Consider the following 19,859-nt stretch of genomic DNA (forward strand, 5'->3'; position numbering starts at 1 on the left):
TAGCCCAGAGGTAAACGACATTCCACTATACTTGCAACAATAGGACAGTAAACGGGTTACAATTCGTTCGTCTATAACCTACTTCCTATTTCACTAACTGTACTCTCCGTTCTATCTATTACAGTTGCCACACCAAAACGGGTGTGGACTCTTCGTTCAAAATAGAGATTGTTTCCCTTTAGAACCCTTATCCTGATATACTTTCCTTTTGTTGAGGATTTAAATAAGATTCCTTCTCTCAATAGGAAATCCACATCAAATCTGATCTTCAAGCATATCAAATCAGATCCTTGTTCAAATCAAATCAGATCATAGTGATAATAGGAAATCCATATCAAATCAAATCGAATCCATGATCATATCAAACTGAATCGTGATCAAATCGGATCAAAACGGAATCATAGAAGGATTCTTCATTTATACTAGTTTCCACACGAGACTTGTGCTGCAAGAAGGAAATAAATCTTCTGTATAATGGTTTTGACGAAAATAGCCAACTTACACAAACTGCTGCAGACCTATGTTAACAAAACAGCGAGCACAGGTTAGTTACACAGGCAGTTTGCAGCAACACTTATGTTAAATACATAGGTTCAAAAGTCTGTATTTTTCAGAATCTAGTTCTGAGGTGCTGAAGGCCGAATAGCGAGGACAGTATCCGACTTGTGGCTCAAATTGACAGATATTGATAAATAAGAGGGAAAATAACAAAATACATGATGTTTTTGTATTTTGAGATGGAGGGGTATTAAACAACGAGTTATCTTAACTTTCATTGATGATTTAACTTCGTATATGGTTTATCAATGGCAGTGGAATCTAAGAATCAGAGTATTGCATGATACAACAAACAACTCAAATACATATCAAATGGAAGAGACCAGTTGTTGTGATTGTAGAGTGGGCATCGAATTTCCTGCTAAGAAGGATTTGACGATTGTAAGAGCTTGTTTGGGCCTATGTAGAGGAACTTCGTGCCCTGCTCCCCTAACTGTCACAAATGTCAATCCGTCGTACTCTTCTGTCCATCCTCCAACCTGCAACACAAAATTGTATCGTCTCTCATTTATATCGAAATGAATAATCATATATTATTTATCTTATAACTGAATTTAAAGCTGGCCCTTGGAGAAAATCTTTTTACCTGTCCATCATCATACCAGGCGTGCCATGGCTTTACAGTAGCAAGCTTTAGAGCATTAATACTGTATCGGGTGGATGTCACTGGAATCACAGCATCTGTATTACCACTGTCAAGACATGAAAAATCATATACTCTATAATCAATTAACCAGTATTATTTTTGTTAACTCCAAAAACAACACAAAATTAGAAAATTAAAGACTAACCTGAAAATCCATATTCGCAGTCCAGCTTGTATAAGCTCGTGATAAATGTCCAGTACAGAACTAGGAGAATCTTTCCAGTTCACGTTTATCGCTTCACTGCAAATAAAAGTAAACAAAGTGTCAAGTTTACCTGATCATAAGATGCATTTAATAGTATTTTTATAGGCGAGTCTTTTGCAAGATATAACTGTCGATACCTGCACGTCTCCCATTTAGACGGAGCGAACTTGGGCGAGACATGGAGTGCCTTTTGAACCTCAGGTTGATTGAAGTAAACAACTGAGTGCTTTTCTGTACAAGGATCATATTCTTGATTGATGTGACCAATCACCTATACATATCAAAAGGGTTTTAATAGCTAATTAGTCTGACTAAAAATCTTTTAAGTATTTCAACAGCTTTTATTGCCAGATGATAGTTCATTATGACGAAAGGAGAAAATTTTTGATGACTACTGAGATGGCAGCGCCTGACTGGTCCATTTTTCATTTGGGATTCCCAATTTGGGACAAATAACATAAGTGAAATTAGGAAAAAAGGCCAAAAACTTGAAGTCAGTTGATGAAATGCTACTCACACGCATTCTCTTTTCCAGTAGTCTTGACTGGCTCTGGCTGGAAGCTGTGCAACTAGGAGTGAAGATGCTATAGGGATCAATATTTCCAAGCTCTGTACTAGCAATATCCAAAAGCTCATCACAAGACTGTGATGGGTGGATAAATGGCTCAGAACCGCATACAAGCTTTAGTTTATCGTATGTCTGATCAGAAATCAGTCCAGATGACCACATAAACTGGAAAAGCCCTAAGTGATCATGAGAATCATCAGTTAGAGCATTCCCAACCTGCATTATACAAAAAACAGAAAAAATTTCATTAGCTCAGATGATACATGTCTCCAGTAACAACTGATCTGCTAGTCTAGGGCAAAAGATTATACCATATAACCCTTGAGATTAATTGAATTTTTCCCAGTTTTTTGATTGTGTCTAACAATGGCTTGGCTTAGCTGAGGAACATAGTGTCCTGGAACATGGATTAAGCCATAAAACAAGGATTTAAGTAAACAACGCACAAGAAATTTAAGACATCAGCTCTATAACAATGGAGTGAGTTATTTAAAACAGAGATTTTTCGCAAACATGTTTAAAAGCAAACCTGCATAGCTCTCTCCTGAGATGTAGAAGTCTCGTCCTTTAAACTGAGGAAAGCGCTCAATCCAGTTCAGTAAAAATGCAAGTGAATCCTCAGCTGCAAAATCACAGGATATGATAAGGTAAAAATGCAATGGCAACAGAGAGGAATGGTTTTTAATCTGAAAATTGACCAAATTAAGGACTAGTACCTGTCCTTTTATCACCATGTTCAGCAAATCAGATGAAGTATTTGTATAGGAAAACCCAACTCCGGCAGGTGAATCGACAAATAGAATGTTGGCAACTGCAAAAAGTAGTTTTAAGTTATATTGCATTTAGTAATAATTTGTTAAACTACAACAATTAAGCAGACTGATTCGTCTGAGCAATAAGTGAGTTCATTCAAATTTTGATTCCTACTAACCTTGATTCCAAGAGTAAGGGTTCTGAAAGAGGGTCTTCCCATCTGGCATAATGTGGAAAGGACCTATTTCCTCGGCCTCGCCATAAGCAATGGATGAACATCCAGGCCCTACACAACAATCATCAATTAACAATTACCAAATCAGACAATAGTAGTTCTATCCAATCAAATAGCATAAGTCAAAGCAATAGAACAGGGGTGAAATATGAAAAAGTCGTTGACTTTGAGTTGACGTACCTCCATTAAGCCAGAGAAGAATGGGTTTAGAATCAGAGTCTTTAAAAGACTCAAAGAACCAGTAAAAGAGAGCCCTCCCTGATTCTTCATTGACAGTGATATACCCAGAATAGTGAGGGAAGCTGACATTGAAGGTCTGACCAGGAAGTTTAGTGACCCTATCGAGCTCTTGCTGCGTTTTAGCAGAAGCAGCTGCCATGTAGTAGAGGGTAATGAGAAGACAAAGGAAGACGTATCCCCCCCATCTGGGTTTCTCCATTTTTTGAAAGAAACTTAACATAGAGGGGATTATTGGTTTTTTTTAATACACACAACACAAGAATAAAGAGAGTGAATGGTTGGTTGGTTGGTTGGTTTAGTGATGAGGAAGGGAATACTTGCCCTTTAAATAAGGACAAAAAGGCTTTAAAGCAATTAAATAAATAATGTTGGCTTTTCCATTATGTTTTGAGAAAACGTAATGTAATCCAGATTGTTTCCTTACATTTTGTCGATAATTACATCTTTTAACACCTACTATAGATAGCTAAACTGGAAAAAAACTTGTAGCACTAAGAATTAACAATAAATTAAAAATAAAAATAAATATATTATATTATATATTTTATTTTATTTTATTTTATTGATATACTATTTTACGAAATCAAACAGACTTTAAAAAAAAAAATTAAAATTAAAATATCACATATCTATTTCTAGTTTGTTCATTGGTTCTTAGCTTACGCAAGACCAAGTTTTTGTCATATATAATTGCATTGCATAAAATTTAATATAGTAATTTATATTTCCTATTCTTAGCAACTAGCACGTCTCAGGATATAATAATCAAATAATTCAATATTGTCACGCCGATAAACTGGATCATGAATTCATGATGTTTGCTTCATAAAAACTAAAAAAATATATTATATGGTCATAGATAAATTTTTTATCAGTGAATACACATGCTAATTTTAATGAGGTATAAATTTGCTACTTCTTCTCTTAAAATATATATATGACATTTTTATTTTTATTTCACGGAGACAGTACCTAACATTAATACATTACTAAACAAAGTCACTCACCGCGATTAATGAGTTCCAAATGTACAAAAGGAGTCCAAAACTTGGTGGCACTTGACAGCACTCAGGGTTGCTTCAAAGCAAGTTTCTTTCATTTGGGCCATTGAGTACATACTTCTGAGTTGTCCCTTGTTATCCACACCACATGATTTCTATGGGCATACATATTCTATTTGTCGATATATTCCATGGAGTTTGGCACTCAGCCTTCATTTAGACGTTACTATTCAATCATCACATACAGATGGAATTCATCGAAATAGTGGAATTTGTTGAGAAATAGCATTATCATAGATAGATACATCATCCTAATGATAATCAAACATTACAGGGACATTAAAATGAGTCTACTTTTGCCTTGCAACTTAACTTAATTGTAACTATTCCCATCTCGAATCATATCCTGAGGTACGCTTCACTTTCCATGTCTCCTTGCTGCAATTAAACCATATATAAGTTTCATACTTGTTGTAAAATGTTACATTGGAGTAATCAAAATAACAAACAAATTCAGACTCCTAAGAAAAAACTCTACAAACTGATTTCTTGAAAACATGAGGCACATTCCACCATTACCAAGTACTTGTATATGTACATTACTTAAAAGACAATGTTAGGATATTTTTCTGATAGGGGATTAAGGGCAGCCAAATAACTATCACATCTGTTCCTCCTTAATTAGACGCTGCAAAATTTTAATTTAACAATGCTATAGCTAAATTTATAACTTTAACAATGTTGTTGCTAAGAAAGACATACTCTAGGGGATGTTTTTTCATGAGGAGGCTCGGAAATTATTTCTTTATGTCGTAGATTGGTTCTGCAGTATAAATAGTGGGGAAGAAATTACCACATTGCATAGAAAAGCAAAAGAAGAGCAATTGAAAAAATTCTTCGAATTTACACTGATTAAACAAAACATTGAACAGCGACACTACCTTTGATTATAGGATCTTTTGGCTATCGCTGAAGTACTGATTTGGATGATTAATCCCAGCATCATAAGATGCACTATGAATAGCTTCAAAGTTAAGGTGCATGCCAACTGTGTATAATAACAATAATGTTAGCGAGAAAAAACTATATTTTGATCCATGATAAGAGCACCTGGAAGCATTTTACAGCAGACATCTTGGAGTACCTGATAATGTCTGTTTTTCACTTTTTCCATTACATCCTCCATTGCACGACTACCTACACCATTCTACTAGATAACAGAGCACCTATTTATCAAAAAAAGATAGCAAGCCACATTACTCATAACATAAAAAGCAGCACAATGCAAAGTTCTATGTTATTTGTGAGCAAAGAAAATTACAATCCTTTAAAAATACGTTTACTTAAGCTCTCTTCGCTGCTACCACTAAATTAGTATCTAAAGCAATAATAATACATGCAAGGTACAATTACAACGTCACATCATACCATAGTTACTTTTATTTGACAGCTTATCTCATAGAGCAGTTACTTAGCCTTTAGTTTCATAATAAACTAGACTTCCCAAAACCAAATGATAATTGTCGACTAAGCAAATTTCCTATCTTGCTCTTTTTTCTTCAATATATACATATACGTAATATATATATATATATATATATATTTAAGTGTTGATAGGGACATCCATGATGACACCAGGAGTGGATGAGATGATCTTTTGACAAGAGTAAGGTGTATAATCCTGCAATACATACATTATACAATACACAATTTCAATAGCAATAGCAATAGCAATATTTTGTTCACAACTTTTATTTTTATGATTTGTTTAGTTGAAGGTAGTTTCTAAATCTTCAACGCTTGATTAATTCAACCTCTTATCGTTCTCTCCCTTCTTTTCCATAGTTATGTCGTATGCCATATGCATATTCTTTGTCAAACCTCTCTGCACCAACCTGTGCCAATTAAGACCTTAACAGTAAGTCAAAATTTTTATGTTCAAGACATAAATCAGCAAATCATTAAAATGCATCGTATCTGGATACACGTAGATAATTTTATTTAACAATTATCAAATCTACCAGTACATAATTTCATATGCCATTAAGCTGAAATAACAGTTGTCCTATCCTTTGGGATTGCACATAAATGTAAAAGTATTTCCACAAACCTTCTGGGAGAATTCAGCCTCAAAATGCCAAGGCATCTTCCAGATTTAATCCAACCACCATAAGCACAGGAAAGAGGTAGCGATAAATATTTTTATCAGCCAATGGAAGAAAGATTTTCGAGATAAAGTGCATAAAACAATTAACATGCCACTATGCATTAAGACCCCTAGCAATTGTCACTGGTTGTGAATTATATAAAGCAAACTTGGCTGAATGAAGAGAGTGAAATAGAACCTTGATAAAGAGACCTAACTGCATCCTTCCTCCATGCTTCAAATGATGATCCTCTTTTAACTGAAAGAAAATGAAGTACAGTTCAGAAGTCTACAATATAAAGCAGCATCGAGAGGCAAGTCATAAGAGACAGAAAATTATTTATTCTTACCTTATCAAATAGATGGCGCATACACAGTGGAAATGAATTTTTAGCCACTTGATCAATATCTTTAAGTGATATCTCACCAGCTTCACTTGGCTGTGAGAACAACAACTATGATTTAAACAAACACATAGAAAAGCCATCAGGTAGGGAATGGAGTGTTCTTAATAATATAATACCTGTGAATAGTCAGGACCAAGATAGCTTGAACAAAGTGCTACAACAATCTAAAACATGGAAAAGGAGTTGGGAAAAATTTAAACACATTCAAACATTTACAGTTCATGGTTCAAAACTTACTGGAGCTAGTCGATCCTTTTCTTGTTCTCTTATAGTAGATGTCCATTTTCTGAAAGCAAAACTGTTGACTTGATGAACAATGCAAGTATCCTATGTTTTTATATCATTAATCAAAATAGTCGACGCTAACCTGTTTGTTAGAACAAGTGCCTTCGATAGATGACTACGAAATTGCGTGATAATGAGTGAAACCACCTAGAAAGATATAAAAATGACCAGAATAAGAAAAGAAAGATGAAGGCGATAAGCATCAACCTACATTCATGCAATGCTTCAGAGCTTAGAATAAGGGATGGAAGAAAACCAGTGGCATGTATACTCTATTTACCTGATTCTTAGCAACATAGGCATGTCCCTTATGAATAGAAACCTTACAATCAGCTACAAGTTCTGGAACTTCTTCAAATAGCACCTTTAATAGAAACATAGTTGTTAGTACAGATAAAATATGCATCCATAAATGTAAGATGAGCTTCTTCCACATTGCACATGCCCAAACTTTGCTTAGTTATGGTTATAACCAATCCTTCAATATTAGTTTAGAGTTTAGTTTCTAATTGTATGAATACGGCTCCTCCTTACATAGCATACCTTTTCCATTGATTCCCAGACACTCATGACATATTAAATAGATGAAGCATAGAAAGCTATCTCAAACTAGCAAATCTTGTAAAATATGGTGTCAGCTGCAGAAGGAAAAAAAGAAAGAAATGAATCAGTAAACACATCAATAGACAAAATAGTTTGTAAAAAAAAGGGTTTTCCCACTTCTAATACAAAGTTTGCTGTGATCATTCAGCATAAATAAGACAAGTATACAAATACATAAATGATACTACCTCTGTATTTGAATAGTTGACACTTTTAGACTTTTTATGCATACCAATATTATTAACTCCAATATATAATATATCCTTACTTTACAATTTTATCCTTTCACTTTCCTAATTAAATAATTAATTGTATGTGGGTGTATAGTTAGTGGAGGGGCAAAAGTAGAAAAAATACTTTGATATTTTTAAAATATCAACTATTTAAAGACAAAAAAAAATCACCAAAAACGTCATCTATTTGTATACGGAGGGAGTAGATAAAACTAAAAGATAATTTGCAATTACCAGTCGTTAATTTCGGATTGATGGAATGTGCAACTTGACGCAATTTTTCCTTTATATTCTGAAGACAGAAGATTAAATCAGCCATGAAAATATATGCAACAAAGCAGGTTTGTTTCATGAAGATTAGATGGTCGGAATTTTTTGTGATTTAGTATGTACAAGTTAGATAAACATAAGATCACCTCAAATTCTGCGATGGTGACTGGCTTGTAAGGAAGATTGAACTCTTCCATTATGGCTGTCTGCACAAACTAGCAAGAAAAAGTGTATAAGTTAGATAGAGTCCATGTGCCGATAGCAAAACCAAAATACCATAAATAGTGAAGAAATCATACCTGGGCTTCAGAGCTTTCAAGCTTCAAACGGTATTTAAAGAGTGCAGTCTCCACGGTAAGAAACCATTTCCTCAAGTCCTCCCTAACAACACAAACAGAAGACAAAACCAAGAAGAACGAGATTCAAAATGAAGATTTAATGTATTGAGAAAAGTAATTCCATAGAAAAAAATGTAGTCGGCCTTACGTCCTGCAATAAACTAGGCGCAGAACAAAGTGAGAAATAACATCCTTGTTGAAAACCTCGGAACCCTGCAGACTCCTCATATTATCTTTCCACTACTGAGCTACCTACAATATACAGAAATGTGTAATTTAACTAACATTTTCCAGTACCAAAATACGAAACCTTGATAACATATAAGTTTCTTTTTTTTACCAATTTTTCCATTTCATCATGCTTCTTCCCACGGGACAATCCATCAGAGATCCCTTTAAGAACTGCATAAATCAAAATTCAATTTTATGCTAAATGAAAGTCAGAAATCAACACAATACATAAATGTTAAACATCGACAACAATCCAAGTTTAATCCCGAATAACTCCAACTATTAGCTTCATTTTCTTTCAAGTTATGTGTGGTTTTAAATAATAGCGCCTTTATACCAAAACTTATACTATAAATCGGGAAATTTGAACTGAAAAAATAAAATAAAATTGACGTACCGCGGAGGCGATCGATGGCGAAGAGTTCAAATTCTTCGAGTTTGACTTCGAGAGGCGGAGCGGAGCGGGAGAGGGGGAGCGAGACGGAGGTTGAGACTACGTCCGTCGTCATATAGTGATAATCTCTTCCGAGATCGACCTACTTTCAATTTCCCCCCTGAAAATTGAAATTGAAGTAAATTTCGAAGACTAAATTACGGAATATATTTATTGAATTGAACCCTATACTAAAAACTGAGATTTTTCAGTTCCTTTTCCAACCCCCATTTATTTTCTTCTTTACTACCTAATAATAGCCAAATAAATGGCAGGAAATCATTATGGTGCAGTGCAGTGGAGTATTTTCTCACCAAATAACTTTTGCCATGTCATATCCGATTCAGTTGAATATCAAAAGTTATGTTTAAACCCAAACCTTTCCCACTTCCACCCCTGGTCCTGTCCGTAAAAAATTGATTGATTAAGCTACTTACAAGATTCGAAACGATTAAAAAATTAGTATAATTATAGTACTACAGTAATAAATACTGTAGAATCATAAATAAATTATTAAATTAAATTAAATATCTTAACGAGATTTTCCAATTTTAAAATATATTCCGATTGCAAATTTTATTGTCAAATCAACATCCAACACATGCGTTTAATTTAGGAATCAAGTTTAAATTTAATTAGGAATCAAGTTACAATTTTAAGTCAACACGGAGTATTATTTTTTTTCCTCTTTTAATTAGAAAATCAAAACACAATCAATAATGATTCCTAATAAAATTCTACCAATTACTTATTTCTAATCATATATCAATTACTTATTTCTAATCATATGAGATTCCTATTGTCTTTTCTCTTTGCTTTACGAGTATAAATATAGCTATATGCACAATAAAATTCATACCCGTACGAACAAAAATTTCTCTTATGATTTTCTTTTATTAAGGTAGTTTTATTTTATTTCAAAAAGAAGTTTCAATAAAGGTTTTTTTTTCTCATCAATACAACTACTAACTAATTAATTAGGAATTAATTAGTTAGTAGGAGTTTTATTTTGTTTTTATTGTGATCGATGAGTTTTTTTTTATTAGTAGAAGTTTTGTTTTATTTTTATAGTGATCGATTTTTTTCCCAACCATAATAACATTCTATTATTGTGTAATCAACGAAATTATATTGAAATAATTATCTTTTCCATCTTTTGATTATAGATCGTTTTATTGTAGGATGGCGTCAAAATATTCTCAAATCGATGATCATTGTTCGGGACGTATTGATTGGAAGATTAAGGCTTGCGTCTTAAATCTTCGGATTGTACCAAGTTTATATAACTGTATAGCAGATGGAAGTATAGAGATGATTTTGCTTGATGAATTTTTTTTTTTATCCTTAGAATATTTATGATGGAGAATTTTTAGAAGTTTTGTTTTTTAATGTATCTAACAAATGTGTCTTTTCTATATTTTATTGTGTGTGTAGTATGACCGCATTCAAAAAACAATTAAAATTGATCTTCTTGCAAAATATAGACAACAAATAAATGAAAGAGAAGTATATAGCTTCCAAAATCTAAATATAGCCAAAAGTAATTATTTTATATATAGATTGATTTTACATTTTTTCTACGATTTTACTTACTGATTTTGTGGTGTATTGTAGACTTAATGATATAGGCTCCTACACACAAATTATAACCCAACTATCGAGACCAGTTTTGATGTCGGATGAAATCCTCCTTACGAAAAGAATCACAATTAAAGAACTAACTATATCTTAAGAGATAATGATAATTTCATAGTCTTAAATAGTAGTTCTTTATTTGGAGACGCACATTGTTCATTACGACTCAAGGCCCAAAACACAATTTCAAATTGCATCCATATAGTACATATATAATTCTGAGAAATTTTGTTTTATTTTTTGTTTTCTTATGTTCTAAAAGCAAATTCATGCAAAACGATCCGTTTCGTTGCATAATACAAAACCACTTTTTTCTTTGGGTTAGTTTTCCCTGATCAAAAAAATATTCAGTCTTAGGTCAAGGAATTTTTTTATAGTCAAATTTTGACAAGTTTGATTTCTCACTTTTATATAATTTTATTGCAGATGGGATTTTTTACAATACTTGCATAAATAATCGAAGTCGAGTCCATCAAGAACGATATTATTAAGGATGTACCACGTGCAATAAAAAGGTTGAAAAGAATGGGCCAAAGTGGTGGTGTCAAAAGTGTCAAGACCTGGTGACCGTTGAGCCAAAATAAGATATCGAAAATCCATATTCGTAATTTATATTTGTCCCGAAATAATTGAATCCAAAGTAGTATTATGAATGATGGTCATAACTATAGTGGGTTTAAGATGTTGATCCGTGATGAGGAAGGAGTCGTGACGGGAAAGACAGTGAATGTGGTATTCGGAAAAGTATTCAGAAATTTGAGATGACCCGTGATCATTTAGATAGGTTTTTTTAGGCCTTTTCATTTTTAAATTTGGATAGATTTTATGCTAATTTGGATAGTTTTACTTAAACCTTCGTTTTCGTATTTATATTTTGATGATTATCGAACTTCTAAAATATAAGTTATCGTATGATGATTATATATAACATCCATTTAAATAGTTTTAAAAGGGAAATATACCTCGTCCAACGGACGGGCCCCTGACTAGTATAGACAATAGCAAGATTTTTAATTTTAAATTTGTTCCAATTGCAAATTTAATTGCAAATCTTATTATCAAATCAACAGCCGACATATGTTATTTATTAACGAATAGTAATTTGACACATATATTTTAGAACTTTGAGTTTAATTAGGTTCCGTTTTACAATTTTAAGCTAATGGTATTCTTTTTGCTATTCTAATTAGGAAATCAAAATACAATAATAACATAATGATTCCTAATAAAATTTTATCAATTATTTTTTTCATAATATAATTTTATTCCTAATCAATTTTCTATTTAGTATTTAAAAAATATTCTTGATAAAATTTATATATTCTTTTTTTCTATTCTAATTAAATGGGATGCATCTTTTTTTTTCCTATTCAAACAGACATATTATTAAAATAATTATTTCTAATTAATTATAATATATATTATTTTTTTAATTTTTTTCATTAAACTATTATTCCTCGTAAAAACCATTTTTTTTTTCAATTCTTAATTAAAACAGACATATATTATTTTCAAACAATAAGAACAATTAAATGATTAGATGCAATTGTAAATTTTATTATGAAATGAAAACTTAATATATAACTTTTACTTTTTATTATGTTTACTACTTTTGAAAATAAAATAAAATTTTAATTTAATAGGATTGTAGATTTTGAAATCAATCAAAATAATTATAATTGATATAAAGTTAAAATAATTTTCTTTTAATATAACATTTTACATAGATTTAATAATGTTTAATATAAATAATTATTATATTATTTTTTATATGATATATACTCCTCCGTATAGAAATAGATGATATTTTTTGTGTTCTTTTTTGTCTTTAAATAGTTGACGTTTGAGAATATCAATTCGTTTTTTACATTTTTACCCCTCCACTAACTCTATACCACATATAATTAATAATTTAATAGAAAAAAAAAATGTTAGAATTGTAAAGTAAGAATAATTTTTGTATTGGAGTTAATGATATTAATATGCGTAAAAAGTTCAAATCTGTCAACTATTCAAATAGAGAGGTAGTACTTAATAATTTAAGTACTACCTCTCTATTTGAATAGTTGACAGATTTGAACTTTTTACGCATATTAATATCATTAACTCCAATACAAAAATTATTCTTACTGAATTGGACATTGAAAGAAGTAGAAAACGAATTGATAAAAAGCTTAAATTATTAATTTTAAACGAAATTTTCCGTCCAACAGGCGGCCCACCGACTTGTATGTATAAAAAGCTTCGAAGTCTCCAACTGAATTGGACATTGAAAGAAGTGATGAAAATTGGAGAGATTATGCCTTGATAGATCTCTAAATTTTTGTTAGGTTAACCTCTAGATCCCTTAACTTCATTTACTAACCACCGGATCCTTGAATTTGTTAACATCAAATCTCTGTTAAAAATGATGATGTGGCTGATGACATGAAAAAAACTACTAAACGATGGGGTACTTTTATCCACGTAGATGTCCCGTCAATAAATTTGAACCGATTAGATTACTAACCGATTAAATCTAAACCCAACCGATTTTAATTAAACCAGTTCAAATTAAACCAGTTCAAATTAAATCTCTCCCCTCCTTGTTCATGTTGCCCGGATTCCGGCCACCGCCCGCCGCCATCCGACCCTTGATTGTAGCGTCTTCATACATTTTTAAACATGGTTAATTGCAATGATCTTGTCTTTCAATTATGCTAACCAAAATTTTCATATGGATGAAATCACAAAACATAATAATACGACCTACTCAATTCATATGGATGAAATCATATCTGATCATTTTATCAGAAAATCATACACATGGAGTTGAAATCAAATGTTCATCTTGATGAAATCAACTAAAAGGCAGTATATTGAAAAGGGAAAATTAATTACAAATGAAGTAAAACCCACATCATGTGAGACGAAAATATTAAAACTTTAAATTGAGAAAGAAGACCTCTTTTACCAACATCATTGTCTTTGCGCTTGAGTATCTTCTAGACATCTTTCTTCACTAAGAAATTAAAAATCCCACTACTCGTATTCAACATTTCCAGCTAAATTGGGTTTCGCTCAAATTGAAAACAAAGAAAATCAGAGAATGGGTAAAAGGATACAGTACATGACGCCATACATCTTGTTGATTGTTGTTGTCTTAATTAATTTCCTATCTCCTCAGCGATTAGGAGTTCCAGATTGAAGTCGAACAGAGCGACTTTCTCTATCACCTCGGCAAGCCACGGTGGCGCGAATGGGAACGAAATTGCGGCGAGGAGGGAGAGGTTCTTGAGGGTAGAGATGGAAAAAGTTTGATTAGGGTTTGGATTTGGGGGAATGTCAGTAGTGGGGTTTGGAATTTAGTCTGGGATTATTTAGAGATGGGTGCGTGTGGGATGATCGATTTTGAAGAGGCCATGAATGCATTATCAGGCAGTATTTTTGTTATCGTGGAATGGGTCCCACAATTTTTAGTTTGAACCAGTTTAATTAAAATCATTTGTTATCTAATCGATTCAAATTTATTGATCGGACATCTATGTGGATAAAAGACCCAACGTTTAGTAATTTTTTGCCATGTATTCAGCCTCATCATTATTTTTAACGGAGACTTGACATCAAGGAACTGATGGTTTATTTAACCAAAGTTTGAGATTTACGAGGACATAATCCCAAAATTAGAAGATTCATTCAAAATTGAGTTTTTCTTTTTTAAGAAAAATAAAATAAAAAAGAATAGAAGAGAAAGGGGCAGTGGAGTGGTCCTTTTCCTTGCTAACTTCATTATCATCGAATACTAATCAACTTCTGATTACTCCTTTCCTTTGGAGTACTAGTACTACTAATCAATCAGTGTTTTGGGTTATGTGTATAGTCATTAGCTACTTTTTCGGATATTGTGGGTCCGTCCGTGTGAATAAGGCCTTTTTTTTTTCCTCAAGGAAATTGAATTTGGTGATTGTCTTTATGCCAAAGTTCATACCTTTAAGTAAAGATTTCTAGGGTTCCAGTCGCATTGGGTTGAACGATTTCTGGATTAGGCACGGTTTATAAACTCTCGAAGGCAGTCTTTTTTGCAGAGAAGAAAAGATGAACTCGAAAACTGTCAGCAGCAGTTAAACTTCAATCCATCCAGGTAAACTTTTAGTTCATTTAGCAGAGAATGGGCATTCATTTGAGGTTGAATGCAATGACACAACCTTAGTTGAGTCAGTCATGCAGCATTTAGAGCCCGTTTCCGGCATTAAATTCAGTGATCAGCTTGTTTTTCTATGGGTTTGCGACTGGAGCCTAGAAATTCACTTTCCGCATACAAGCTTCCATCCACAACTTGTGATGGAGAACTATTCATATTTAACAAAGCCAGGTTGCAAAATAATTCTCTGCCTGAGAAAATTGATATCGTCCAAGTGCCAGACCCACCACCACCATCGACCTCTGATCCCAATCCTCTGGTTGATCGCCTGGATCCAGCTTTAAAGGCTTTGAGTTCCTACGAGACACAATTTTGACACCATTATCAATGGGGAATGCTATTTACAGTCTAACACTATTGAAGTATGAAACTTGTAAAAGGCTCTGGCGACAACAAAAAGTGCAACGGAGGGCTTTGGAGGTTGCAACGAAAAATTTCGACCAATATTATAAAGCTATTCACCAGAACTACGCTGAATTCATGAAGCACTATGCATTTCAGCATAGGCTTCATTCTGATCTTCTATCGAATTTCGGCAAGGAATTGGAGAAATTGAGGGCCATAAAGCTTCATCCTTGTTTGCAGACAAGTACACGCAAGTGCTTATTGGATCTTGTGAAGGAAGAGAGTTTGCGGATGGTGGCTGAGAATTGTGGCAGTTCTCAAAGGCAGTTTGAGAATAAAGTTTCTCAGTTCAGAGAAACGTTTTCCCAAGTGAACACACGAGGTTGAAGAATTGTTTGCTAGTAAGGCTTCCTCGCCTCTCAGGAATCTAGAATCAGTGATGGAGGAGCACGTGCATTACATCCATGAACAAAGGAGTATAATGCAGTCTTTCAGGTTCGTTCCAAACTATCTCTGCTACTAATTTTCTTATCTTTTATAGTTCTTTGAACTCTGTTTGATTTAGGTTAGTCATGTCTGTTGTTTTGTTGCGAAATTCTCCTTTATTGGCCGTGCTTTGTCAAAGTTGAGTTATTCCATGGCTTTGTCTTCTCTCACAAGGAGAAAAAGTGAACGGGTGCATTTGTCTTTATTTGTACAGTCTTCTTTGTTTTGTACCTCAAGAGAGCATGATTTGGCTGATAATGTCTTTTATTCACTATGGTGCTAATACTGACCCGGAGTTTAGTTGTTACAAAGAAATTATCTGCCCTTAGGCATTCTATGTAAATGTATTGTTTTCTCTTTTGTTTACTGAGTAGTTTCTGAATGTTAGTTGCAACACCTTGTTTCAACTACTCATTCTCCGAGTCCATTTTGTGATGAAGTCTTCTGTATTATGCAGAAAGATGTAGACACAATTAAGAAGCTTGTGGATGATTGCGTGTCCTGTACGCCATCCTCGTCACTCTGTCCCCATGATGCAGTTTCGGCCCTTGGTCCCATGTATGATGTCCACGACAAGAATTATCTTCCAAGGATGCAGGCTTGTGATAGTCTAATTTCTAAGCTGCTAGATTTATGCAAAGAGAAGAAGAATGACATGATCATCTTTACACACAACTATGTAAAGAAAGTTGTAATCGTTACTTACCTCGTCAAAGATGTTAAGATGCAGTTCCCTGTTTTTAGAGAGGCAATGGTCCATCAAGATGAATTGTTTGCCGACCTGAAGTTGGTCCGGGGAATCGGTCCGGCTTATAGATCTTGCCTTGCAGAAGTGGTGAGAAGAAAAGCATCCATGAAAATTTATATGGCCATGGCAGGAAAGTTAGATGAAAAGATTGCTACAAAGAGAAACATGGAGGTCAGAAGAAGAAAGGAATTTCTAAAATCACATAGTCCATGTATTCCTAAGGATTTATTAGGTTCCATGGGACTAAATGATACTCCTAGTCAGTGTGATGTCAATATATCTCCCTTTGATACTAATTTGCTTGACATGAATATTTCCGACCTGAATCACTATGCTCCTGAGCATTTGGCCAGTTTTTCCTTTCTTAAGGATTCTACTACATCCAGTAGTTCTTATTCGGCTGTAGAAAATATTGAGAAAGATAACTCTGAAGAGCTCCTTGAGGTAAGTGAGATTGCTAGCACTATCACCAGCAAAATAGAAATTGAGAATGCCAAGTTGAAAGCTGAACTTGCTTCTGCTATAGCGGTTATCTGTGCCTTGTGCCCTGAAGTTGAATATGAAATGCTGGATGATAGTAAAATAGATTGTTTGTTGAAGAATTCTGCTGAGAAGACTGCCGAAACCTTGCATCTGAAAGATGAGTATGCAAGTCATCTTCAGTGTATGCTAAAGGCAAAACACGAGCAATGCATGTCGTATGAGAGTCGCATAAAAGAATTGGAACAAAGACTATCATCAGATCAAAATTTTAAAGAAGAGAAGCTTTCAGACAGCAAGGATGAACTTAAAGATGGCGATGACATTCCAGCTTCTGAGGAGGGAAATGTGGCTTGCACCTCTATCACTGAGGCAATGGATGGGATATCATGCGTTTCAAATTCGTTGGATGGGGTTGATGAAAACTTGATGGATTCCTCAGGGATGCTAAATCCTCAAAAGATGGATTAAACCATGTTTGAGTCACAACATGAAGAAATACAAGTTTACAATGAAGAAGCAAATGATAGGATGACTGGACAGTTGACTAACAGTTCCACTGTGAGCATGCCTGAGCCTTTAAATATTGTCTCATCTTGTGAGGCAGTGGTCGAGTCTCCTTTTGATTCTAATAAAGCCAGCGATGGTCTTTTGTTGGAGATACGAAACGCAATTGCTGAAAAATGAAATCTTTTGAGTGGTACCAAGACTAGGCTCGAAGAAGCAATGAAGGAGGTTGATACACTGAGAAGCGAGTTGGATATGAGTAGGAAACTCCGTGATGAATCTCAGGTAGAATACATTGACCTTTTTTTCTCTTTAAACTTCATATGTAAAATAAATGTTTGAAAGTTCATTTAATTTTTTTTTTTCCTGACAGCTGAATTTTGCTCAATCGGAGAAGTGTTTGCACGAAGCAAGACGGGAAGCCCAAACCAATCTATGTGCTGCTGATCGTAGGGTCTCGGAGTATAATACACTTCGAGCATCTGCTGTGAAAATGCGTGGCCTTTTTGAAAGACTCCGAACCTGTGTTTATGCTTCTGGTGGGGTTACTGGTTTTGCCGATTCTTTCCGTCTGTTAGCTCAATCATTGGCCAAGTAAGTTATTTACTGGTTAAATTTGCTGCTTATTCTCTTACTATATTTTCTTATATTATAATTAATGAACTGTTTCGCATAAATGATGATGGTTGTTTCTGATTTGTTCAGTTCCACTGATGACTGTTGAAGATGACCGGAAGTGCATTCGAGTCCTTGCAGATAAAGTTTGCTTATTGTGCAAGAACGTGAAGAACTAGTTAGCAAATGCCAAAAGCTAGAAGCTGCAAATGAGCAGATCATGAAAGAACTAGAATATACAAAACTCAACTTGGTTAGAAAAGAATGCCAGAAGAACCCAGATTGTGTAGCTTCTTTTACAGCTGATCAAATTTAAGCTCTTAATGATCTCTTATTCGTACATAACCTTTTGTTTTCTTTATTTACTACTACCTCCGTCTCTAAATACACATGTTTCTTTTTTCTAAATACATATTTTTTTAGAGACGGAGGTAGTAGTTCATAGAAAGTAAATGTGAATATCAATTTGCTTCTTTAATAGTATTTTCTATCAAGTTAAATGAGAATTTCTTTTTCAAGTTTTCATTTCAGGTGGAAACGATCACTAGTTAGTTGCGATTTTGCAATTCGAATTGGATTGGCTCGACGATATTGATCAATATATGTTGATCTCGGTCTAAATTGGTCAGTATCAATGATCGCTCGAATTATTTTCTTTCAAAACCGATAAGTCGATTGTTTTTTAGTTGATTGTTTTATCTAATTTGGATTTGAAAAAATAAAATCTTATAGGTAATAGAAAGATTTTTTTTAATTTGTCTCAATTACAATTTAATTGTAAATTTTATTGTCAAATCAACATCCGACACATGGCGTTTTATTAACGAATAGTAATTTGACACATGTATATAAGAATTTTGAGTTTAATTAGGTTCAAGTTACAATTTTAAATCAATAATATTATTTTTTTCCTTTTCTAATTAAGAAATTTAAATACAATAAAACATAATGGATTCTTAATAAAATTCTACCAATTATTTTTTCTTAATATAATAATTTTATTCCTAATCAATTTCTATCCATTATTTTAAAAAAATCCTAATAAAATTATAATATACCATTTTTTTCCTAATTTTTTTATTTAATGATTTTTCTAATTAAAATCCATTATATTATTTTTTCTATTCCTAATTATAACGGACACATCTTCTTTTTTTCCTATTCAAACAGGCATATTGCTAAAAAAAAATTATTCTTAATCAAATTAAAATATATATTTTTTTCAAACTGTTTTATTAAATTATTATTTCTAATAAAAATCTGCTATATTTTTTTCTATTATTAATTAAAACGGAGATATCTTATTTTTCAAAAAAAATAAATTTTTAATTCTAATAAGATCGTAGATTCTGAAATAAAATCAAAATAATTCTAATTGATTTAAAGTTAAAATAATTTCTTTTTGATATATTTGACATAGATTTAATAATGTTTAATGTAAATAATTATTATATAATTTTTTATAATATATATTTAAATTATTTATTTCTAAAGGTATAGATTTTCCGTCAAACGGACGGGGACACATGCATTTAAGAACTTTGAGTTTAATTAGAACTCAAGTTATAATTTTAAATCAATCACATTATTCTTTTTTTCTTTTCTAATGAGGAAATCAAAATACAATAAAAACATAATGATTCCTAATAAAATTCTACCAATTAATTTTTTCTTAATATAATAATTTTATTCCTAATCAATTTCATCTATT

General features: G+C 32.9%; 1 protein-coding gene and 2 pseudogenes across 1 annotated transcript; 1 reads left to right on the forward strand and 2 right to left on the reverse strand.

Annotated features, from left to right (window-relative positions):
* Nucleotides 1-866: 866 nt before the first annotated feature.
* LOC139884065 (serine carboxypeptidase II-2-like) lies at nt 867-3,344 on the reverse strand. The gene is given in 11 exon segments (XM_071868147.1): nt 867-1,037; nt 1,145-1,250; nt 1,350-1,445; nt 1,547-1,680; nt 1,927-2,193; nt 2,289-2,374; nt 2,507-2,599; nt 2,694-2,711; nt 2,714-2,788; nt 2,909-3,016; nt 3,146-3,344. Coding segments are annotated over 11 exon segments (1,353 nt in total).
* A 1,523-nt stretch (nt 3,345-4,867) lies between these two features.
* LOC139884066 (probable DNA primase large subunit) lies at nt 4,868-9,228 on the reverse strand (annotated as a pseudogene).
* Nucleotides 9,229-11,435: 2,207 nt separating this feature from the next.
* On the forward strand, nt 11,436-18,464 carry LOC139884067 (autophagy-related protein 11-like; annotated as a pseudogene).
* Nucleotides 18,465-19,859: the final 1,395 nt, after the last annotated feature.

Source organism: Rutidosis leptorrhynchoides, unplaced genomic scaffold (assembly GCF_046630445.1).
Source record: "Rutidosis leptorrhynchoides isolate AG116_Rl617_1_P2 unplaced genomic scaffold, CSIRO_AGI_Rlap_v1 contig499, whole genome shotgun sequence".
Taxonomy (NCBI): domain Eukaryota; kingdom Viridiplantae; phylum Streptophyta; class Magnoliopsida; order Asterales; family Asteraceae; genus Rutidosis; species Rutidosis leptorrhynchoides.